Genomic DNA, 26,443 nt, shown 5'->3' with positions numbered 1-26,443 from the left:
TTATTTTATTCATGATGCTACTTGGCGTACAAAACAACTATGAATAATTTATAGTTGCAGGATTATCCATTACTATAATTAAGCTCTAATATGGGTCAGTCCTCTGGTGTATGAGCCTCACTACCTCTGTTAGGAAATATCTGTGAAGCTGGAACAGCATTTCTTTTAAGACCTGCTGATATCAAGGAGTAAGAGAGTAGTTTTAATGAATCCCCATAACCAACCTTTCCTTCAACTTCTTCCTGTGTTGTAGGATGAATAAGCTACCTCTAGGACACAGTGATGTTGCTAAAATTAACCAAAAGCTATCAGAATGTTAAGTACTTATTAGCCATAATGGCCTAATTCTAGATTCACTGCACATTTTTGTGGAGAATCACACTGTGAAGGATTAGAAAGCACAGCTTTATATTATCTACAACTATATCTAACCAGTGACTCTGTAATTATTACAAGGTATAGAAAAAATCCATTATTAAATATTTTTAGTACTTAGTCTCTCTTAATTGTGATGTGTTTATAATACTGTAGTAGTCATTATCTGTAGCCACATACTGACCCTTCAATGTTAATAATATTTGACACTGAGACCATCATCACTTCAACAGTCTGTGGTTTTCACCAAAGTCTAGATTAAAGAAACTTTTTCTCACAAACTGAAATCCTATTTAAATTACCAGTTTCCATGATTTACAAGCATCACCTTTTCGAAGACTTAAAATAAGCAGAAAATTCAGTACTATGTGCTTGCAAATGACATCTCAAGAAAAAACATGTCCTCCAAAACTTTAAGTATCTAGGACATTTGATAAACATCACAGATATTCTGATTAAAATTAAGGTCAAGAAAAGCTGGAAAACCTTTTGCAGACAGCTACTCTTATGACAGTTTCACTTGATACCCCAGAGCTTGCACTGACAAAACAAAGAAGCACTTCCCAATATCACCTCTGATTCTACAGCCATCTACAGTTTGCTTCTGACAACATCTTTTCAAGACTGAGATCCTGGTCCATTTAGATACTGCTGGTGGAGGATGTTAATCTGTACCTGGAGTCAGTGTTGGCATTTGCTCTGTGCTTTTTGCTATCTCTACAAAATCATTTTTGGTTGCTTGGTTTGGTGCTGGAGGAAGCAGAGGGCTCACCAGCAGCACACACAGCACACCTTGCTGCACCACAGACACCACTCCAGCAGCTCCGTAGGCACCACTGAAAAGCAAGGTCTCAGCCCAGTCATGTTCCCACTCTTCCTCTTCTTCCTTCATACCTCAACCACTCCCAGCTGCAAAGTCCTCTCCCTTTGCTCCTCAACTTGCCAGATCCATTGGTGAACTTAAAATATTCATGAAATAGCAGAAAAATACTCAGTTTCTTTTGCAAGGAAGAGTTTTCTGCCCCTTGAGTGAACAAATCTGCCAGAGCCCTCATGAGCCAAGCAGCAGCACCGGGATGAAAACACTGGGGAGAGGCAGAGACAGGGCAAACTGCTGGAAGCCTTGGAGACCTGGTTATGTGCCTTGCACATAAGCCACTGTGTCCAGAGGTCTATTGCAAAATCAGAAACATTCTCCCAAACGTAAGAGCAAGCTCAGAACTCATTGGTTTGCATATTCAGTTAAAGCAGTCTCTCTCCTAAAGTACATCACCTTTGCCAAAATGATCCAGCATGATATTGCCTACTCCCTGAATGCTTCTGCAACTCTTCATGAGCAGCATCCACCGTCCATGTGCCTTTTCCCACACAATAATGGAATTTGTCACTCCAGTATTCAAATCCTCCTTCTCTTCTTTCAGAACAATTGCAAATATATCGAACAATACATGGTCTATTTTCCAACTTCAAACCAGTTACACATCCATAAAACCCTTCCTCTTATTCCATGCCAGGTCTGTGGAGCTTTTTGACTGTGCTAATCCAGTCACTGTTGCTCAGGTCTGTCCTTCTGCTGAGAACACAGGCATAATATTGTGAGATATTACTTTCTTGACAATACTGTCACAATCTTCCCCAGTATATCATATTCATGCATGAGCCTGTTATTCCTCAGAGAACAGTTTTTACCAAAATATTCAATTTTTAGAAGTCAGATTTACCTGCAGCTCTTCCGATCTCCCTGGAAACTGATTTATGGATTTACAAATGTCAGTCCTCTCCTACATGAGAGTTCTTAGTGCAAAAATACAACTGTTTCAGCATTACAGGAAACGAATTGCAATATTGCAATTTATCTCAAAAATACACAGCAAATCATGAATGAAAATGCTGTTGTCTGATAGCTAGAAAAAACTAAGTGATGATGAGATTAACAATTTGAAGAACAGTGCTGAAAGATGTGAAAAACTAAGTACTACAGTTAGGAGACAACATTTACTTACATCTAATACCTCTTAGGGATTGAAAATGCATGTTCCAATATTCATGTATTATGACCTTTACTTCCTCACTTCCATGGATATATAATTATTTATTAGTCTCATCCACAAACACTGTGAAATTAAAATTTAGTTTACTATTAGAAATACTACAAGCATTTAAATTCCATTCTTTGACTGCAGATAATATTTATATTTTGAGTATGCTATTTTAAAAACATTTTCATTAAATAGCAACTGGGAATAAAGGCTGTGCAAATACTTTGTTTTCTACTTTAGATTCATCAGCAAGACAGACCTAAAAAGCATCATGTAGCCATCCCAGCATTGAGTCAATACAGTTAATGCAAAAACACCTGGTTTAAATGGACACATTCTGTTTTTACCAATTTTTCAGAATTTCAGTAATACAAAATGTCAATCTCTAAAAGCCTATTTAAAATAAAAACCACTGCCAAACAGTAGATGCTATCAAGAGCCCATTGTTCAAAAACTGAAGTTTTTTAACAGAAAATAATCATGGGGTTGCTATATGATGGGTTTCTTTCCCAGTATCAATACTTTCCCAAGCTTGGTGGCTCAAGCAGTTATTTTAAGCTGTTACAAGAAAAGAATGCCTTATGCTCAAAATGTGTTTTGCCAAGTCACTTGTGAGTAACAACAAATTGTTTCAAGGTCGTCTGTTTTCCTGGGATACTGGGAATGAAGACACAGAACAAGAAGAGAGAAACTGCACAGTGTGGCAAAAGATAATCATGGCTATAGTTGAAAATTAATTTGATAGAAAGGTTTGGAGGGGAAAAAGGGTATACCAATCATGGTATAGTAAATACTGCAAATCAGATTTCTGAGTAATTTTTGGGGGCATTTTAAGGTTTTGCTGTCAGATATGCTGCGTGGGACCTGGAAAAGATGCTTCTTCATTCACTCCAGGGGTGTTAATCAGTTAATGGCAGAAACAAAAAGCACAAAAAGTTGTTATTCTCTACTCTTAAGGTTTAATTCTTAACTTGCAGAAACAAAGAGAAATCACATGTAAATTCTGCTGCACGTTTGCTTAAATGAGACAGAGACACCCAAAACTTAGAATAAACAACACTACTTTGAGTATTCTGATGATGTAATGATGGAAATATAAAGATAACACAACTTCATCTGCACAGCTTTCATTGACTTGAAAAGCTCTTGAAGATTTTGGAGTGAATGAACAGGCAAAGTGTTACCAGAATCTCATTCTTTCTAACAGCATCCTGCTGTCACTGGCCTACCCTGAATTTACTACAAAAATGGGGTCTTGCATAACTGGCCTAAAAAATAAGAGTGAGAAAGCAAGCATCAATAGCAGCAGGATACCGTAATCACAGCCCTTCAGTCCCTAGCTAGCCTTTAACCTTAACATTAGAATGCATTTGCTCAAAATAGCCTTATTTCTGTGCAGGCATCCAGTTAACTTTTGTTACAAACAAAATACAGTCATCCTTTCCAAACCACATTTTGTGTATCACATGCCTCTCTAACTCAACAGAGCTTTCCAAGAGGAAGTAAACAAAACAACAGTATTATTTAGAATTGACCATCTGTTTTAACACAAAACCCAAAAGTTCATTTCCTTTCCACTACACTGGGAAAAGGTCATAATATGCCTTCACATTATGTGAAGAAGCTGCTCAATGACTTTCTCACCAGAAATCTTCATACTTCAAGCAAGCAGGCACTAACTTCATAATAATATTAATAGAATCTCTGTAGGTCTCTTAAAAGCAGATGCAAATGAAGCACAATTGATTTCACTGAATTTCAGCTGCAGTTTGCTTACTTAACACACTTAACTCTAGTTCATGAATGTTTACAAATCCCATTTCAACACAGATCCACGAAATAAATCTCCATCCCATTCTCACCAGAAGTATTCCACTCAAACCAACAGCTTCTTGTGTGTCTTTCTGGGAGGTTCAAAGTTTGTCTAAGCAGCACTAAGCACCAACATCACCTTGAACTTACAGTGACCTGGGCCAGACAGAGCAGCACACACACAAACACTGTGGGCAGCAGGAGACTCCACTCCAGACCAAACCATATCCCTCTGGTTTTTATTGCTGCACGCAGTGGGTGTAAGCAGGAATTGTGCAGGGTGAAGAGCTGACCGACCATTTGAAAATGTTAAGTCAAGCAAAGAAGGCCCATGCCTGCCTTAGTTTAGAGAAATAAAGCCAGGCTGTAAATCTAAGCATATACCAAACTACTGTGGTTATTTTTAAGAACCAGCATTGAATTTAGCAATGATAAAGGAATTTATAAGATGCCAAGGCTTTTAGGATTTACATGCTGTTAATCCCAAATTAACTTGGCAAAAGTAAGTATATTGGAGCAAACAAATTTAGGAATAATTGACATGAGGTTCACACCTACATTGTTTCAAAGTAGCTCTATTTGCCCAGCTGATCATCACAACCTGTGGCTGTTAATAGCAGATCCTTGTTCTCTCAGGAAGAAAAAAACTGATTTTCAGCAATATAGCTACACCAAACACAGACATCTTGATCTCTAAAGCTTCCCACTGAGCAACAGTCTGAGCATTTCTATTCATTAAAAAATTACATATAATTGCAAACAAATTTTTTTTCAAGTTTTTCAAAATATAAATTACTATTCCACTGAGAACTCAAAATGGGAGCAAGTTATATTCATAGACATACTTTGGGTTTATTCGTTGCTTATTTTTTTTAAATGAGATTACACCACAGTTTTCTCAACATTTTTTCATGGATAAATGAGGGTCTATGAGATCTTAGAATAAGCACTTCCATATTGCATCCAAAGTATGAGAATTACCAAAGTATCTACGTGCCTCAGTCTAGCTGAAGAAAACACAGTTAAAAATGGTTGGGTTCTGGTTTTTTTTCTGCAGTTGGGTTTTTTTGCTGCTGAGAATGTCTGACTACTAAAAACTGAACTGAGGTCATCATGTATGCTATCATCAAGTTGGAAACTTATCAAGATGACATATGTTTTTTGAGAGTCTTCATGGAGAGGGCTCCTTTTGCAAGTTACAGAAATGCAAACAAAACAGGTTATTAACCTATCCTTAAAATATTGGTCTAATCACTACACACAGAAGAAACCTGTATTTTTAAAATAATCAAAGTAGGTTACACAGCTGACTAAATGCTAGCTGAAAATAGGATCTTGTTTCTTGTAGCCAAGTATTTTTCAAAAACAGTAACAATTCAGCCCATTTGTATTCAGGTATACACAGAGATATATAAATGTAAAAAACATTTCTGTGTTTCCATATTTGAAAACTACCCATATTTCCATAGTAAAACCTGAAAAAAGTACATTTCAATAAATATTAAAAAGTTTTACAATAAAAAAAAATTAAATGCTCATTTGAATTATTTTTTATAAGGTTATTACCTTTAACTGCATTAACCAAGCAACTTAACACACAGTGATAAGTGTAAAATAAATGCCCACATCTTATGCTGGCTAAGTTAGAGTGATTTATGCACTTTCTCAATGAAATAAGTTAAAGGGCTTAAGTAAAGCTGTTTCAGAAACAAACAAAGGAACAAACAGCATAGCAAAATCAGTTTTTCCATGTAGTTTGTTTCATGTTTTACTCTTTTTTTTAAGGAGGAACAACACTGAGCATCACAAATTATTCCAAAAAGCGACTGAAAGGGCTAACCCTTACTCATCCATTCTGTTTTAATAAGTGACAAGAGAATTACAAAATATAGGGACAGAAGAAGCTAAATAAAGTCACCCTAGCATGCTGCATTTTAATGTGAAGGACACCATCAAAGCTACTTCTCTCATTCCATTCAGAACAGCTGCTCTAATGGTCTTTGTATTTGTTATAGGACAAAACATTTTCTCCATGGAGACAGTGGAATAGGAGTAAATATATTCCTCACATCACTTAAGTGTTTTATTTTACTATGGCAGTTGACTGAACAGAGCAATAAATCCATCAAGAGGACAAGTGGTCCTTAGCTGCTCTGCATTCTGTATTGTGCTGATATGACACTGCACAATTATAGCATAAAAGCATCACCAAAGACAAAAATTACATTAATCACTGATCCTTAAGTCTAAAGAAACATGCTAAGAGCAAACTGATTTTCAAAAATTCAGATGCCAGGTAGTAAGTAACACAACAAACTTCTCTTCAAGAATGTAAGGAAGTTCCTTGTGAAAATGAACACCAAAACATTAAGTCTTCAGTTTTCCAATATCCTAGACATTTTTGTCCCAATTTTAAAAAAGAGAAATAAAGGCAAATGTTTGATTTTAAGCACAGCTAATCCTACAGACTTCAGTAATCATTTAATTACATGTTTAGACACCATCTGTTTAAATGCCTTTTTACAAGGTATGCTTAAGTGTACAGATAAGATACAAAATATCCCTAACTGGAGATATATTCCAAACCTGGCATTAATGAGGTGTGTATTAGGTTCTAACAACACAAAACCAGTTGATACACTTGCTATGGAAGCAAAGTAACAACACAAAACTTAAGGGAGCCAGGAAGGTCTGCTCTAAAACATACTACAGGAAACTAAAAACCCATGACTAATGACCAAAATAGCTGAAAAGGCCCAAACGTGAAGGTCAAGTGAGAATGACTAATTCAAGGATATAAACCAGGATAGCACAGTGCATGTTCATATTGCACCTTCCTAATCAATGCTGCAAGGTCCTTTAAAAAAAGGAAATTTAACTCATAGGTGCCATCAGTAGAGATGAGCTTGGCAAATGCAGAGATAAATATTATTAATTGCTAAGTATCTTGTCCATCTATACACAAAACCAATACTGTAATAAGGACTTTGCTTGCTTCAATTGCAGTCAGAGTTTTTCAGCTATTAGTCATGCACATAAAAACACCCACAGAGTTTCACTGTGAGGAATTACCCCACTTGAAGGCAGCAAGGCAAGGTAACAGACAAAGAATAAGGTCTTGAAGTCACCAGAATTCAAACTTCTGAGGGGAAGAGCACATGAGGAGCTAACAAGTGCATTATTCAAATAAGTCTGTGTGTGTGTGTATATATATATAAATATTTATATTTAGTGACAACTTGCACCAGCCTCCCCAAGGCCTGTAAGCAAAAGCTAAACTAATCACACAGCTGAGCACTTGAATATGAGATAACCAACTAGAGGTTTTAATTAGCTTTTCATGAAATCTTATCTGGGCACTATTTTTATGGAAGAAATTCCTGAAAACTCAGCACTGTTACTCTATACAGCTTGAGCAATCCCAACATTTCAGACAGTGAGGAGTCTTCATGTCCCAAGACTCCTCACATAATTTTTCTTTATAAAGTCCTGGTTCAAATAACCATGTCAATTAAGTTTTGTCACAAGAAATAACTACAGGCAAAGTAGGTATTTCTGAAAAATTAGCCTAAGAGTCATCATTTGGCCAGTTTTCAAGGAGCCTTGACAGTTCCAACAGAGGCAATTAAAGATACTGTCTGTGAAGGAGTGTAGTCCTGAAACATGTTCCCAGACTGAAGTCTGTACCAGGCTCAGATGCTTTCAAGAGCTTCAGCTTTCTAGAGAAAAGTCGCATATTTACATGACTTTGCAGTTTGCCACAGTGTTTCTTACTCACATTTTTTTGAACAAGTAATTCAAAGATACTTGTATCTATAACTTCAACAAATAGCCAATAAAGAAAAGGCCTCTTAGTTGACTGTGATCTAAATCACTACTTAAAAAAGAATAAAAGCACTCAAGGCTCAACAGTGTATAATTATTGTCTCAAGTTCTGTGTAACTAGCAATTCCTCCAAAAACAATTTTTGGAGGGAAAAAAAAAAAGCCAACACTCAATAGTTTAAAACCAGCAGGGTTTTTTGCACATATTTAACTGGTAACACACAGCTACAATATCAACTTACTTTTTGCACATTTATTTTCCACTGTTTGAGGTATTTTCACCCTTGCAACCTCCTTTTCCTATCTGAACTGTTAAAGAACCAGAAAGGATGGAAAACCCATGATTTCAATTGAAAGAAAAACCCTGACAGTAACCAATTTCTCACATCTGTCAGGCAAACTACATAAAAAAAAGTTTAAAATCTCTGTGTTGGCTCCCACTTTGGGACACATAGAGGAAACACACACCACTGATGGGCTGACATCAGTTTGTGCCCATGCTGCTTTCGTAGCCATGTGTACTTACACGGTCTTTGTCATCAGCTACATCACAAAGAATGTCATCAAGATCCAAGATCCCACCGTCCCCGTGCTCCAGTCGATGGACTTGTATCCAGTAGTTTGGATCCTGCACAAAAGAAGAAGAAAATAGTATCAGATTATCATATGCCAACAGGAAAATGTTATTCCATCATATAGTCGGCATCACAGCCCTACAAATTCTTGACATCAAACATCTATTTAGGTCATATATCTGTAAATAAATGTAAATTGAGATGTAAAGCCCACTTTCTTTTTTTAAATTGCTTTAGACTAGATATGTAGTCTTCCCTCTTCTATCAGATCTGCATGAGTCACAATCCCATCACTGACACACAGGACTCTGACATATTCCAAATATTACTGCACATTACATTCTCAATATTCCTTCCATATAAGGAAGAAAAATACATTGTCCACATAATAAAGCATGCCAGGTAGTGGTCAACAGGCACAAAAGGTTACAGACAGCTGTAAAAGATGTGAGAGTTTTACAGAACAGCTATAAAAGGCATAAACCAACATTTAAACACCATCAAAATGCTTTCTACCTGTCCTTCACTAGAGGTGGTAAATGGAATATCTAAAACCTGTACTAAGAGCATTTTCTATATTTGAAAATAAAAATTATATACACACACATGCATATATGCATACAAATGTGTGCATGTGGCTTTGTGTTTATACAGGTGTCTAGCAGTAACTGGGAGGACTGGCTTTACAGTCTTTATTACTACTTTTGATAGCAAAGGAAGCCATAGGGAGCAAGGCTGTCCACAAAGTGTCTCCAGCATATGACCCAAGTGCTGGTTAGTACTTGACATGCTATTCTTAAAGGATTTGTTTCCTAATGGGGGAAAGTTGCCCTGTAACCACCTGGCCTGATCGTGCTACATAATCCTGCTTCTCAATACACCCCCCAACGCCCTGGGCTGTTGTTCAGTGTCTCATAGTAAAAGAGCTCCCTTGCTTTTCACTGAGAAGTCATGGCTGCACAAAGTTTCTGCTAGGAGGATCATCAAAATTGCATCCACTTGCAAAGTTCTTGACTTCCTAAAAATAGCAATTAGCGTGAGCCTTTTTATGTATGATGTCTAGAAGTGACAAAACAAACAAAAATAATAAAAACATCACACCAAAGCCAAACCTGAACAAAAACCCACTCACACTAAAAATAGAAGTCATGAATAAATAAATAACCTCCACCCTAAAAGGCCTGAAAATATTTTGCTTTCTCAAAGGTGGAACAGGACAAGAAATGGGACTACCAGAATTCCTTTAAATCTATATATGTATTTAAAAGCTGACAGAACATGCTGCACAAAAGAACATAAACAGATATTCATCTTGGCTTTAATATCCTAGAACTCTTTGTATTTGCATATGATATATATGCATAGGTCAAATAATTTGGAGCTATCTGGGACTATGAAACTTACTTCACTGTTTGTATAAGTACATCCTCCTTAAATACTGCTCTAAGTCATCATCATTAGATGATCAGATTTCAGAACTTCATTTTACAGGCATTAGGCTAGTCATTCCAAAAGTTAAATTACAGACTTTTTTCTCTGATTTCTCTAAGTATTAAATATCATTACCTTCTATTTCTTCTAAGCAAGCACTTATTATACAATTAATTGGATTTCTAGTATGTGGGTTTTCTCTAAACAGATTTACTGTTGTAGCATATTACAGGAGATAACTTAGCATACATTTTTTAAAAGTAAAGATTTGGGAATAATTAAAAATGGTATTACATTATTCACGCTGCCATGCATATAGAGGTGCCTACATAGCTAGTTAATACACAAACCTGCTCTGTAAAAAAGGTACATAATGCAAACACTAGGATAAACTTGTAAGTTTGAATACTCCACTGCACTAACACAGACAGGGCTGGACAAAGTCACCTGTGCACACCAGAAATCTTTCAAGATTTCTTAAGAAACATGTTAGAAGGGAAGTCTTTACAAACTCTGCTCTCAGATTAAAAGGAAAAACGATTCTTCGTCATCCTCAAGCCCATTATAAAATCTCTGCCTCTCATATCTACCAAGGACTGAAACACAATTGCAAAGACCAAGATTTAGAAGACACAATCAAACAGACAAGCTGTGAAGCACCTTGCACTCCTGAAGGACTCAACTCAGGTTTCCTCTGCTGAGATTCTCCATCTCAAAGCTAAGCTAGAATTGAACCATAAGCCAGCCTTCACTGCAAAATCACAGACAGAAAACTTAGTTTGGGCTTTAAGAGAGCCTGATCCCTCATACGTCACCCAATTCACCATTTTTGTTTGCAACAATTAATCTTCTTACAGAAGAATGGAAACATTAAAAACAGGTAACTGCAATACTGGCTCAGTGACCTGACTACATCCATCAAAACTAACAGCACCCAAGCTGAAACTACAACTTCAATATCCATGTATCCTTGTTTTTTTGCTTCCTACCACAACTGTTTCCTACCTCCAAGGCAAATGTAAAAACACATTCACAACTACAGAATCAATAGCAGAAACACCCATTTCTAAATAACTATTGTGCTATTTCAGCATGCACAATCTACTTAAAAATAGCTTTGATATATAAGCTGCTTCTACTAATTACTTCCTTTAAAAGTTTCTCAATATTGCATAAGAAGTTTTAGATAGACTTCATTTTTACTGCATCACCTATTAGTACTGCCATAGCCTGAACTGCTCTGGTCGCTTTTCCTGTCAGACAAGGTCCTGATACAAAACAATATGTGAGCAAGACCAGACAAGAAATATAGAAAACTAGTTTGGCAAGAACTTACTCTGGCGGGATTTGGTAAGTAAATATGAAATAACAACGCAACTTTTCATTAAAGCCCTCTCCAAACATCAGAACAGACTTCTCTTGAGGCCCTTTTACTCCATTAAAGGTTTTGCATAAATCAAGGATTTGGTGGGGGAGGATTGGGATGGAAAAGAGGTCTAGGAGGGAAAGGAGTACTCACACTGTACAGAGATTAGTTACACTATACTAGGGGGAAAAAGAAACTAAAAAAAAAAGGAAACAACACTGAAACTAGTGATTTTACAAAGTTATGAAAATCCATAGCCATTTATGGTTCCCTGTTTTAGCAATTATTTCTGTATATTATTCAACCAAACAACATGAAAAAACCAAACTGCATATATGTTCACATTTAAATTCCTGTTCTGTGATCTGTCTAAAATGAACATAATGTTATACTAGAGTAGCTCATATGCACTGTCTGCTAAAAAGGAAAGAAACTGAACCAGACTTGACACAGATTGGAATTCAAGTACTCCTACATGGTTGTTACACGTGCATCTGTATTCATGGCTTAGTCCAGCTGCATTTCTCAATCTCAGCCAGTAAACAGATATTCACAGCTCCCTATGCAATAGCAGTAGTACAGTCCCCAAACATTTCCTGAAGCAGTCAAATACACTGTTTTGGCTCAGACCAATTCCTAAAGTGAAAATTGGCTATTTCCAGAGTTTACTGGAGTTGACATAACTTTGTGGAGCCAAGTGGTCCAGTCACTGCTTCAGGACACCTGAACACCTTTGGGATCCCCCCTCTCTGGGTGGCAGTGTGGGGCTCTCATCTCCTTGAGATGTCAAAAACGAGGGACTGTCACCAATATTTATCCACAGCAATCTGCTCAGGGCACGTGCAACAGAGTGCTAACACAAGAAACTGTCTTCTAGTTATTAAACAGAAAAAAAAAAGTGCTAAGTAAATCAAGTTTGTAAAAGTCAAGTTTGTGTAAAAAAAATAGGAAAAAAACTATGAAAGAAAATTTTTGACATCTCCCACAAGTTTTTCAGGAAACCTGCTTCAGAGATAGCATTTAGTCAGACATGATGCTGCCGTTTCAAAATCCAAATTTGTATAGTAGAACCAGATTTTCGTATTTTGTCAATAAAACAAAGCTACATTTATATTCTTTCACTGCTATGATTGTGTAAAACAATGCACCCTCCAAATCTGCAATGCATTTAGACAGAAAAACAAGTGGTGATGAGAACTCATTAGCTTCACTGCTCCACCAGTGTGTAAGTTAGCAAAGTACAATTATTTTGAAAAAGCTGCATAGATGCCTTTGTCACTAGTTCATGTAGAAGAACCAGCAAGTTCAGTTCATTGAATGAATACAAGGATAGAAGTAACGCTAAACCTGATTTATAATATCTTCATTTAAATATTGCATCACTCAGCTCAAGTCTAAGCAAGTCAGATCTCCTGTTTCCTGTCTACACCCATTTAACTCTTCAACTTGATGATGATTATAAAGGTACTCATAATTTAAGCTCATGAGCACCACATTTTCTAATCCTCAGCAATGGAAGTTAAATATTTGCTAAGTGAACACCAGCACTGAGACTGGAAGCAAGAGCACATTACAAAGGCAGCAAGAATGCAGCCATTCCCATTCCATTTATTACATAAAATGACTTCTAAAAAGCACAAAGGAAAAACTGAGAAAACCATTAGTTTAAGTAGTATCATTCAGCATTCTGTAGCTAACAATTTCATGTTCCCACATAATGGAAACAAGGACCATATGTGGAAAACAATATCTAGAAATCAGAATGGAAACAGCAATGTGTTCTTATTAATGGCATAGGAAGATTTCTTATTCCTTTACATCTAAATATGTGTCTTGCTTTTCACAAATTTATCCTTTCCAAAAATATACTGAAATATTTAACATTAAAAGTAACAGTAAAAAAGATTATTCTTTAAAATACTTTGTCCCTATCTTACAAGACAGCACCACAAACCTCTGACAAGTAGCAATCTAACAGAAAGCAGAAAATCAGGCTCCTAAACGCCTGATGAACAATGCTTAGTGTTTACTAATTGTGCCCACTACTGTGATTTGATCTCACCTGTCACCAGCAGGATGTCCTGAAGCATCATAAAAACAACATTAATTTACCTGCTAGGATTACATACTTGGAGCTGGCATGGCAGAGCAGCGTGTGTGTCATTTCTTGTGTGCTGCTTGAAGCCCATGCAGAGAACACTACTGAGGGAGGACACCAAGCTCTCCCCAAGAGGTCTCTGTACTTCTTAACTTGGCCCACAATTCCCAACTGCATTTCCCTTCAGCTGAGTGCAGACCAGTTGCCACTACAAATTTTTACACATCTGGAAATCAACTAAGACAGGTATTTTTTCCCCTCTACACTCCTATATTTTCTGATCTGTTCTTGTCCAAAGAGGAAGTGTATTTTTTACCACACAACACTCTTGGGAAACGGATTGGCTTTGCCATGCTGAGCTCCCAAAGGCTCTCCATTGGCTATCAAGGCCAACTGAAATTATTTAAATTTAGATATCATTTATAGGTTTTTGCTTTAACACAGATCCTTATATGATTCTTAAAAACCACTATCAGCTGGACAGTTGTGAACAGGTATTTCAGTCTAACTCTCAAATGAAAACAGACTCGCCCACCAGGACAAAGGACAGAGAAGAAGCATAACCAAGTATGTAAATATAACTTCTCATTATAAATCAGGATACAAAGGGAAATAAGTATATATTATTCATTTCTGTTTAAAACCATCTGGAATTCAAGATTATAAGGCCATGTGTGTGGCTATCTTCACTGGATTGAGTTTTTTGAGAACAGATAAAGCCTTTGTGGCAACAATACACACAGATAAAAACCAACTAAATCACCAGCCTAGGGTGTGTACTGGACTTGTCTGTTCAGCAGCATATGGCACTTGGGCGTGTTAACGCTGTCTGAAAGGAAACTATGGTTAATAAAAAACTAATATAACTGAAAATTTGCCAGTGAATCCATTCATTTCCCTGTCTAGCCCTGTGCTGCAGGCGGGAACCATCCAAACAAGCAGTCAGGTGCCAAAAGACAGCCATGAAGGCTTGCAACGTCAGCTGGCTCCCAGTTACCTTCCACAGCCTGAGAAGCCAGCAAGAACAAGTCCCTGGGTCTAAACTGCATCTCTATCCCATCATCTGTCTCCTCAAATTTCAGGCCCAAAATCTGCTGCATATCACACACAAGCAGCAGTGGGAGAAGCAGCTCCAAAGCCGACTGTGCTCTCTAAAGCACGTTGATGCTGCAGCACAGACAGTGGCAATACTGGTACAACATAAGTGCATTCACTGTCTTGGCAAGGGCACAAGCCACAAAAACACTTAACATAAATGAAAGCAGCCCTTCTAAAGGCTCAGAAAGCAACTGACACCTGTAGCAACTCTTAAGTTACCAGGTGATGAGTTCAAGGGACAGTTATCTTTTCCATTTCTGACCTCACTCCACCTGCAATCAATCACTCCCCTCACATGAATTTTAGAGCACATTCACATAGACTTGCCCAGTATCCCATGAAGTCAAGAAAAAAAGGTCTACAGACTACAACAGAACACAGCTGAATGCTGTACAGCAGAAAATAAACCTTATCCCTTTCATCTTTTTGATCCTTAACCTGTAAAACTGCTCTTTGTTCTGAAGATGCACCACAGTACAGCTAATTTCTTGCTATTCTGTTTTCCTGAGAAAGAGGAATACACATTCAGGAAGGTTACACTTCATGCTGTAACAAAAGGGTTTGGTCTAGGATTTGACTTTTTTCAAACACACCAGATTACACATAATGTCTTCAACCAAGGGATGCACACTGATTTGATATGAACCAGCTATGAAAAAGAGAGAAGCAGAGAAGCCTGATCACTGAAGCATCTTGTTCCACTTTTGCACTCACCAATGCTTTCCCAGCCTTGCTAAAAGGGCTTTAGCTTACCAGAAATCCATCCAAGACAGTATTTGAACATATGGCAAATATGTTCCTGACACTGAAATGTTACACAGGGTGTTTATGAAGCTAAAAAAAAAAGTAATATTGGGCTTTGCATGCAGCCTGTATGCCCAGTTTCAACAACCATCTACTTAAAAATTAATCACATTACACTATCAATGCCAGTCCTCAGTACAGAAGCCTGTGAGCCAAAAAATGAGCCAAATAGTCATCCACTTCAGCAATTAAATGTCTCCTAAAACCCATTAATTGAACTAATATGGTCAGTAAACTGCTGGAACACTACTACATATTGAGTTGTGCTGAATTACTACTGGAGTCCAAAAAAATCATCAAGGAACTACTTAATCTTGCTTCAAGTGCCAAAAGGTTGGTATTAAAAATGGTAAATTTGGCTGTTAGCCACTCCACAATTTACATAAACTTTCGAATACATATAGTAAATCCTTGCTTTTCTGAAATGAAGTGGTAATTTCCTCATGTGTAAGGAAAGTAGTCCAAGGTCTGATGTAGCAGTAAACTTCCTGTCTTCCTACCCTACAAGGATATGCAAGTTGTTTCTATTAAAACATTACCCTCATGCATCAGGAAAGGCTGGAATTTTTATTTAACTCATCCACATTACCTAGAAGCAATCTATACCAGTCCATGAGAAATCATATCACTAATTGCTTTAAATCAACTTTCCTATGTACTGCATAATTTCATTACTTATTAAATAGAACAGAACCTCTATATGCCCAATAGCTTAATGTCAAGGAGTAATTCAGGTTGGAAGGGACCTGAGGACATCCCAGAACTGGACAGGGACCATGCTGTGCAGAGGGGGATGGTCCCCTCCTCTGTCTCCTGGATATGCCCTGCTGCCAGTGTGCAGCGCTGGCTCCTGCCCACTCACTGTCCCCAGCCCAGCCTGTGGCACTGCATGGGACTCCTTCTCTGTCAATGCAGGACTAGGCACAATCTCAGAATTGCTTAGGCTGGAAAAAACCTCTGAGATCATCAGTTCAGCTGTTACCCCTTTAGTGCCAAGCTGACCACAAAGCCACATCCCTCAGTGATACATCTACTCATCTTTTAAATACCTCCAGGGATGCTGACTCAGTCACTCCTCTGGGCAGCCTCTTTTCATGCTTGATAACTCCTTCTGTGAAGAAACCTTTCCTCAGATCCAATTTAAAGCTTCTCTGGTGCAATTTGAGGACATTTCTTCTCATCCCATCATTTGTTAGCTGGAGAAAAGACAGGCTCCCACTTTGCTACAACCTCCTTTAGGTAGTTGTAGAGAGCAATAAGGTCTCTGTTGAACCTCCTTTTCTGCAGGCCAAGCAACCCTCAGCTGCTCCCCCTAGGACTTGTGCTCCAGACCCTTCACCAGCTCTGTTCCCTTTCTCTGGACATGCTCCAGCCCCTCATGGTCTCTCTTGTAGTGAGGGGCCCAAAGCAGGACACAGGCAAGGTGTGGCCTCACCAGTGTCATTACAGGGGGACAATCGGTGCCCTGGTCCTGCTAGCCCTGTCTCACTATTGCTGACACAGCCAGGATGTCACTGGCCTTCTGGGCACACACTGGCTCATAGTCAGCCCAGCTGCTGATCAACAGCCCCAGGTCCTGGGCTTCTGGCTGTATTTCCCATGTCTCCTGGCAGTCTATTCCAAAAATACTGTACTGAACGCATTGTTCACTGTCAAACCTAATGACATGATGACATTTCTTCACAGCACACAGCCCTATAGCCACTAGGAGGTGCCACCACCAAAGGGCAGGTCCAGGTCAGCACCTGGACTCTGATACTAGCACCAAGTCAGGCACCTGCAAAAAAGGAAAAGTTACTTTGTGCTGCCACTAGAACGCATGTGGCAGCCAAATTTGATAAACATTAAATTAAGAATAAAGCTTTACCTTTGGCTTTGAAAGAATAACACACTTTTCACCACAATTACTGATAGTTTACACTGTGAGCAACAATGTTCTGTTTGCTAAGGGGAAGAAGTGAAATAGGACACTGCATCTCTAAACTCCATTATTCCCATGCTGTGAGCACCAAATAAGTGTCCTGCCCAAACTGCAAAAAAAACTTTAACATGGATTTATTTCAATCCCATGTAAAAAAAATTCAAGACATCTATTGAAGCACTGCCACAAACTCCAACTGTGGCAAATCCACAAGTAAGGAAAGATAAATGTGCCCTTTTCAACCTATTTTGCCATAACACAGAGCTTACTTCATAATCTGCATCTATACACAACAAAACTGTTTCTTGATTACAATTTTTAATTATTAGTATTAATTCCAGGTGACAGATATGACTTAGAGTAATCAAATCCATAGCTCACGAACATGCAGTGAAATGTACTGTCTATAATGGTGCACAATCTTGTATGCAGGGATTTAGAATTTGGGCAACAATGCTGAAGAAATGCAGAACATCCTAGGATTGCAGCTTGACAACTGAACCATAAGTGAGTCTGATGAAAGAAGTGCTTTCTCTTTCTTCCACGAGTTGATTTACCTCCACCCATCACTGCAGCATTACTTGGATTCAAGCAGTTGATTGTTTTTTTCAGCCACCACAATAGCTGTTCAAATGCACTACTAGATTTAGACCAGAATGATGGGTTTTACTAGAATAACCAACCACATTTACATGTCTGCACATACAGATCTGTATGTTGTAGACCAACATGTGATAGACGTTAATTAAATAAAACAAAACACAAAAAAAAAGTGACTCCGGTAAAATGTTTCAAGAGAAAATTTAAGAAGGTAGAGTTGTCTACCCAAGTGACAACCAGCTTAAGAGGAAGAGCCTAATTCATTTCAGAAATGTACTTGAAATAAGATTTTCATTTGGGGGCCATTAATCTTAAGTACCATGAAAGATAGAAACAACCACTTCTGATAAATGTTCCCAAATGGGCACAGTCAATTAATCATGTAGTATCTGAACTCCAAACAATTATTAACACAGAGAACTGCAAAATCATTCTTACATACACTGCCTCACACATCCATCACACGGTAAATATAAAGTTAAAACAAAATATTAAATACCATTCTCTGTCCTCATGGCTGTATTATTCCTCAGGGAACTTCAAATTCAAGGGTTGGTGGGTAGGACTCAGCAATGTAAACAGCTTTGTTGAACCATATGGAAGGAATGTACAAGTTATGTGAATCACAGAAAAATTAATCTCAATTTAGGTCAGCTATGATACTGCGTGTTTTTGATAGAATTTAGAGCTCTTGCATCCCTAGTGCTTGACACCCTGTCAGCCATGCACAGGGTCCCCTGCCCTTCTGCAGCTGCTGCAAGCAGGGTGGGAGGGGGTGCCCCGCAGCACCCACAGCAGCAGCACCCACAGCAGCAGCACGGCACTGGGGCACTGCCTGCACAGCAATTCCCTCTCTGCTCTAAAGGAGGAGCAACACGCCTCCTGTGGCTGCTGGATCAAGCCGGTAAACGGAACAAATGAAGTGGCAAACTAACATGTGCTCAAAAACACCTACAGATCAACACCAGAAGAGATAGATGGAGCATTTCTACTGGTGTCCCTGTTGCAGGAAAATCCTGCTAATAGTGAAAGGTTTAGTTGTTTCCCTTGTGTTCTACAAAACCCTTCTCAAGACTATAACCATATTCCCCATCTTTGTCCTCCTCTCCTGTGTGCACTTCCCAGCTCGTGGACAGAGCTCTCTACACTGCCTAAGGAGGCTGACACGAGGCCAGGACCCCCAGACCCCACCACTCCACCATCTCATCTCTAAGGGACACCCATGGAACAGAACCTGTGTTTAGCACACTCCTGGACACATAAGCAGGTACCTCCAGGTCAAACCCACCAAGGAAAACTGGTTTCCAGTAAGTATCTGCAAAAGCAATGTGGAAATAATCATGGTATCCTGTTAATTTATCTCTTAAATAGTTTTCAAGATACTTTAACCAAAGCAGGCCTTATTTTCATCTCCAGGGAACAATTTGTAGCAATAATATTTAGCTATTACTTTTCCAAATTGCTCAATCTTTTTTGAAGGAGTGTAATTTCAATTCCTTCTAGCAGCACTGATTTAAGTATGTAGTCACTCTCTTCTAAACATGCCTAATGCTTTTCTGAAACTTGAAGAACAATCACTATATAAATTCAACTACTATAATCATGCTTATTTTATAAGGTTAAATAAAACAGATCTGCAATTCTCTTTGAATTCAAGGTTCTGATTGCTGCTAACCCAGGGCACAAACTGCAATGCAGCATTTTATGTTAGTGTGAAGGAGAAGAAGTACCTTAAAATTAAACTTCAATAAACAATACTCCCAAGGATTATTTGTTTTGTTTTCAAGTGTATTCATTACTTCTGAAGGTTTGTTTTTTTTTAATTGACACTAAGGTTTACTATGGCTGTAATGCTACATGCTACTGACTGAGCATGCTGTAGGGTATTCCCATGTTTAAGGTGAAAAAATATTAGCACCATATCTGGCTGGAGACCTCACCAGGAAATAAAGGCAGAACTAATGCTAAACTGGTACCAGCTCCACATTTTATCTTTGCTGCCATTTTAATTCACATCCATGTTTTGTTCAGAGATCAACAGTAACAGTTCCTCCTCACAAATCAGCAGTAATCCTCTTTTTCAAATCAGTAACTAAGCTCAGGTCTAAGCTTGAGGCTAGCCCCAGTATAATCAGAATCTCACTGCCACACTCCTGAGTAGTCAAGAGAGCCCATAACAGAAAAACTCTAATGAAGGAACCTTACTCATGACTTAATGAGGACTCTTTCCATTTTCAAACTCCTCCCTCAATCTCACTTCCAGTTCCAGAATTTGGTATAAATACAAAAAATCACCTGCCAGCTGCACCACAACCTCCCCTCTCACTCTGGCTTCTCAAATCCACTCTGCTCCTCCATCACCTACATCTGCTTATTACACACCAACACTTCCATACCTGGCCAGAAGCAGAAAATAGAAGGCATTCCAAGAGGTTAAAGCAAATAGAGATGACAGCTCTTGGAAAACACTTATTTAAAAGCACACCCCTTCCATTTACCACAGCAGCATTTCTTCCAACCAGACACTGCAATCCCCTCCTAGAGCCAACTGCACCAGCACCCACCAACATCAGCAAAGTTCACCACACTAAGCCCTGAGAATGGATCCATTAATGCACTAAAACCTCCTTTTACTTGCTTAGTTCTCTTGTCCCTTGTCACCCCCAGTGACAGGGAGCAGCTAACAGCACTACACCGAACTCTCACCCATTACAGGGCTTCCAAAATCACTTCAATCTCCAACAGCATGTCTGCACTCGTCCCAATTCAAACAGAAGATTTTATTAAGAGAGAAGCAAAACCAGCTAGTCTTCTTGACCAGAAAAGAAAGCATTAAAAAAATAACTATTAAATCAGTGAGGCAATGCCAAGTCCTATTTTGAACAAGAAGTAAACCTTCAAGTCTTTTCGGCTAAGTTGTGAGTATATCACATGTAAAATGGTAAAAACTACTTAATTTTTTCTGCTCAGAGCACTTCAATTTGCATCTCCAGACGTTTAGATTAATATAAGAATGATATAACAGGGATGTTTTCAGTCATAACTTATACTGTGGCCTAAATTAGAAATTCCCATCTTCGTAACAAAGTAAATTTTGGCAGAAGGTACAGAGAAATTACTACAATTGCAAACACAGGGACAATGTGACAATGTTAGAAATATACTCAAGCACATGATAATATTCCACCTAGAATTATACCTTCAAGTCCAGTAAAACCCAAGTAATTATCTTTCCTCTCTTCTGCTAGACAAATTAGAGAGTACCCTCTACTTAGTCAAACCAGAGTTTGAAAACTCCAGTTTCTAGTTCTTTAAGTGCTTTCAGAGCCTTATTGAAAATGTTTTCAATGTAACAGCCTAATTATATTGTATACATATAAATCTAAGAGAATCTAAGAATTATTCGTAACATGGCAAAAATAGGTTTCACACAGGACTGATTAAAACCTAAATAAAATCGAAAAAAATGTGTGTCACATGTTGATTTAGGTGCAGCTCACATGTGTCCACAGAAAAGCAGTATTTTTCAAAATATTTCAACTTCTGTCTTCTGCAATTAACTCCTATAAAACACATACAGTGTGCTTGAGACTAAGAAGAATAAAGCAACAAACCAGTCTAATAAGGTGTAGAGAAAAAAAAAAGGCTCTTAGAAACTGCACAACTTTTCTTTCAGAAAATCTGCTGATTTTAAGTACCTGGGATCTCTCCAATGGGTTTCCTACCCAAATGCAGATAGAAGAAGGTGGCTGTACTATCTCTAGCTAGTTTTAAATGATCAGAGCACAACCAAGGCTACAGGCAGGTACACAGAGACAGTGTCTTAAACCTCATTACAGAGAAAAATCTGCATGATGTTCTGAAACAGAGCAGAGAAAAAACAAGAAAATACTTTGTGAATAGAAAGAGATTAAAATAAGGCATCTTTTTTTGACTGGTTTAGCATATGGTTTAGATAGCATACACTAACAATTCCCCAGCCAGGGCTGCAACAAACCAACCAAACTTTTAAACCATTTCATCTAAACACAAGGCTCCATCCATGTATTTTTGTAAAACAGTTGAAATAAATTAATTTTACTTGGTCAATTTTCCTGTAGCAACCAACAGGCTTTTGTTTTATCTCTCCTATATTAATAGCAACTGCACTGTTAAAAACACAATGGAAGTTTCAATAACTTAAATGAATTTCTTTTATAAGTCCTCATACTTTTTTAAATATCAAGATGTCTGGACTGATAGAAGCTTGCAAGCATCAAAAGAGCAACCTTGTGTGTATACCTACATATATATATATGCATAAATATATATATATATACACACACACTTTTGTATATGAAACCTGCTCTCCTGTTCTTGAAGCCAAAAATACTCTTCTTGAAGAAGTCTACCTCAAAGTCATTCTATTTTGATTCTCAGACTGTTCATGTACTCTGTGTACTCTATTTTGACTCAGAAGAATCATTATGTACACTTACACAATTGAAAATATTCCATTAAGCAACATCATTTTTATTTTCCAGGAACAGGGGGCTTTGCTTTCCAGAGGAGAAATCCTCAGCTTGGCAGAGTCTTACAGCTGCTTTCACAGGCTTTTTCCTAGAGAAACTCCCAGCCATGTACGGATTAAAGCCCCAGCACCCAACAGTGGGACAAACAACTGCACACACAAATTGTTACACACAGCACCTGCACCTGGGCACTGAGCTGCTCCAGGGCTGCAGCACACAGGCTGCCAGGAGAATTCCCAGGCAAGATCCTGGTCTATATATAGTGAGCTGCTCAGAGGTCATGAACTTTCATTGCTTAAGACACAGAGCAAGATGCACCAGCTGCAAGAGACTGATAAAGCTTGACAGGACCTTTGCTGTCCTCCCAACAGGCAGCATTTCCAATACACAGACCCCAGCTCCTCTAAAACTAAACCAAAGCTTTGCTGCATTTCATGCATTAGTGATGAAGAAAAGGGAGAGGCAAGAAACAGAGTCATGTAGGCCTCAATGTAAAAACCAGACTGTTTATAGGAGTGGATGTAATAAATCCCATGACTCTAAAGGTAGGTGATGGGACACAAACAGAGAATACAGGGAGGGATTGGACTCTCCCAGCTGTTGGAAATCAGACACTGACTCACAGCAACACCCTCAGCTAGGCCAAAATTCTGTTCCAAGTCCATATGCCTGGACTTCATCAGGAGGTTTGCATCATACAGTAAAATTTAGCCTTAATAACCTTTTATTTCACTGGATGACTCACACACCTTCTACTCTTCTGATTTTGTAAAAGACTGATGTCATTTCACTCTGGTCTTCTACACACATTGCACGTTGTTACATTAGAATGCAGTTCCCTTTCATCAAGAAAGACAAAGTAAAACGTAAAAATTAGCAATGAAGTAAAATTTTGGCATTTGAAAAAAGAAATATTTTAGCCAACTTAGAGATGCTGGGAATCCTCCTCACCCTGAGGAGAAAGCTTTCTTAAATGCCAGCTTTGTGCAAACCAAGCTTGAAGTCAAAATGTCAGCTTACTCAAAGCTTTTCTTTGATCCAAAGCTTTTCTAGAAAAGACTTCAATGTCAGTGATTAAGACATCCAACATGTATTGAAAAAGCTACAGGTTTATGGCAAACTCTGCAGAGTATGACCTTGCTGCCAGTCCTCCCTCCTCTCCCCCCTTCCAGCTGAGCATCCCTGTCCCATAGAGACTTCCTCTCTCTGAAACAGCCCTCACAGGCATTTTAGGAAGTATTTTTCACAAAAGCTATCCCTTTCATTTGTACATTGGGGAGGAAAACAAAACTTACTTTTACACAACAAAAAATGTGTTCACTAGCTAGTTCTATTACTTGAAACCATGGCTGTTTCAAAATTCATTTAGCTTTAGGAAAAAAAAATATTAAACTGCCTTGGATTCAAAAACTTCTAGAATCATAAAGCTTGTATAAAACATTATTTTTGGACTATCTACATCAGATGAGATCAAATATAATACTGTAATAGCCAAGCATGCTCCTAAAATAAAGACAGGGAAGAAAAACCACACATCCTCTAGAACTCTGGAGTTTTTCATCCTTCCTATGAGAAGTACAATCATGGTGCACAATACAACAGAACATACTCAAGCTGTTCTCTGCACTGGTCTGTAAAGTAAAAGCAGACCAGTAAAATTTATCTGATAATAAAGTAAAATTTATCTGATAATTCAGATCAATGTGAATTGACCTGAATTATCAGATAAGATAATTAGATAATTAGAAGACATCTTTGAAATTAAATCAATTTGAATTTAGCACACTGATGTTTTAGAGGAGTAATTTACAACCTCATATAACTCTAACAACATTTCTTCAACTTTGAATTTTACATCAGTCTTTTCTGAATAAACTTATTTTTAATTAAAAATTAAATTTCCTTGAAATTTTTAATAGTTTAGCACTTGTCTTTTGATAAGCTACAAGCCACCTTCAAGATTCACAGGAAAAAGGTCATGTTTTTAAAACAGCTACTCTTCCAAACAGCAAACAAACAAACAAGATTGTGCTTAAGCTTTCATTCTCACTCACGTTCAGAAGACAAATGTTTCACTGAAAGAGCTAAGTCAATAAACAAATGAGAGATATCAGAAATGGTTCCATAAATAATTACAACTGCATATATCACTCTGCACAGAGATATCTATTCAGGATGAAAAATCTGGCCCTTGGTCACAACCAAAAATGTGTGTATTTTTATTCAGACCACCATGACAATCCAATAGGGTAAAAGACAAAAGTTATATCTTCTTTAGGATTTTCAGACCTCAAACACCAGACATGTAGATGCAAGGCTTTATTTTGAGCTCACCTTTTCTGTGAGTATCCAAGCCAGGTGAGGCTATAGGTACTTATTGAAAAACGTGAAGAGAAGCAGAGCTGGGTGGGGCACGCAGAGCACGCCCAGAACTGCAGGGCAGCAGCGCGTGGCTGATGCGGTGACGCACGGGGAAGCTCCCTGCCACCTCCTCCTCTACCCCACCTTATTTCTGACAGTAACACAGGAGCCAGAGATTTCAGCAGGAACCAGAATCCTGCCAGAGATGGGCCATCTGCTTCAGAAAACTTACAGCTCATAGTTGGTCCAATTGAAATTTTACTGATGTACTTCCTTGGATTTCCTAAAATTCATTTTATTTCCAGAGAGAAGTGTGGACAGGGGTGTTCCACAAGTAGGAGGTAACCATAAGCTGTCAGTGCTAATTTAGTTACTTTTAATTCTGGAACACCCAGCCTATTTTGGTGCAAGTTCAATTAAATGAGGAGCACTTTCCACTTCTCTGACAGGAGTGAAGTACAGCATTCATGCCTGTTACACTGCTTGTGTCGCATGGCAGAAGGGCTCCTCTGTTTTGCCTCTCTCTGCCTGGTTGCTTCTGAAGCCAAAAAAAAAAGAACATAAAAGGGGGCTTCAGACCAGAAATAAATTTTAATATACTCTAACCAGCAGCAAAACAATCTTTGGGAAAATTACACAAATCCCTTAGAGACTCTGGGGCTTTGTCCCACACCAAGGCTTAAGAGTCTAAATTATATGGATGAAGCATGGGTTAGCTATGGCAAGCAGGGGGAAGGCACAGGATCAGTTCAGTGATGGTCATCCATCTTCTGAAGATAAGCAGAAGAAGCTCTAAGCACAGCACAGAAATGTTACAGGAAAAAGATATAAAAGGAGGGATTGAGGAGAACTCAGAATTTGTCATTTCTAACAGATCTCTCTCTATCCTCTAAAAGAAAAACTCATTTTGGCCAAACTCTGTAAAATACAGTTTGTCTTTTGACTACAACTTGCAGTTCAAACTTTCACAAGGCAGCCCAGAAACAGTGGAATAATAAGGATTTTGTGCAATTACTTTGTATTTAGCTTTAGATTGTTTCTGCCTACATAAGTCTCTCTTGTTTCAGTCTTATAGGCAAAAGGAAAAGGTTATTTGAGACTTCTGTTTCTGACATTCTCTTTTGATTACAGACTAAATCCAAAAGAGACTATCCTGAAAGGCCAAGACAAACGTGCAACCACATAATTGGTCTGGCTCAAATGGCACTGAAATCAGGAGAAAGCATCCCCAACTCCAGAGAGATTCAGTCTGTGCTGAAAGCCACATTAAACTTTGTTTACTGTTTGTCTGAAAAGCCATATACATATGCTACAGGAATGTTTTGCCAAGCTTGAGCTGTGATGGTAGATAGGCTATAAAAAGCCCCAGTCTTCTGCCAAGATGTGTATACCACATCTGCATTATTTTTCTTGCTCACTCTCAAGAAAACATTTTAACTTGGCATAGAGCATCACATTTTATTCTAGTGAAATTCTTGTAAGAAGCACTTGGGAAGCAAAGCAAATAAATGAAGTTCAGAAATACACTTGATTTCCCTAACCCATGAAATGTGCAAAGAGGAAAATTGTCATTTTGCTATAAAGCAGGCATTGGGCTATGACACAGGGCAGTTGGCACATATGCATAA

General features: G+C 38.2%; 1 protein-coding gene across 13 annotated transcripts in view; it reads right to left on the bottom strand.

Moving 5' to 3' along the window:
• PARD3 (par-3 family cell polarity regulator) overlaps positions 1–26,443 on the bottom strand; it is a 445,322-nt gene that overhangs the window by 387,902 nt on the left and 30,977 nt on the right. For all 13 annotated transcript variants that reach the window (XM_071428678.1, XM_071428674.1, XM_071428686.1 and 10 more), the window contains exon 2: positions 8,577–8,678. In XM_071428678.1, the coding sequence (XP_071284779.1) occupies positions 8,577–8,678 (102 nt within the window). The remainder of the gene's footprint in view (positions 1–8,576; positions 8,679–26,443) is intronic.

Source organism: Agelaius tricolor, unplaced genomic scaffold (genome assembly GCF_023055355.1).
Source record: "Agelaius tricolor isolate 1412-34295 unplaced genomic scaffold, bAgeTri1.0.p SCAF_6, whole genome shotgun sequence".
NCBI lineage: Eukaryota > Metazoa > Chordata > Aves > Passeriformes > Icteridae > Agelaius > Agelaius tricolor.
This window is presented reverse-complemented; position numbering and strand designations above follow the sequence as displayed.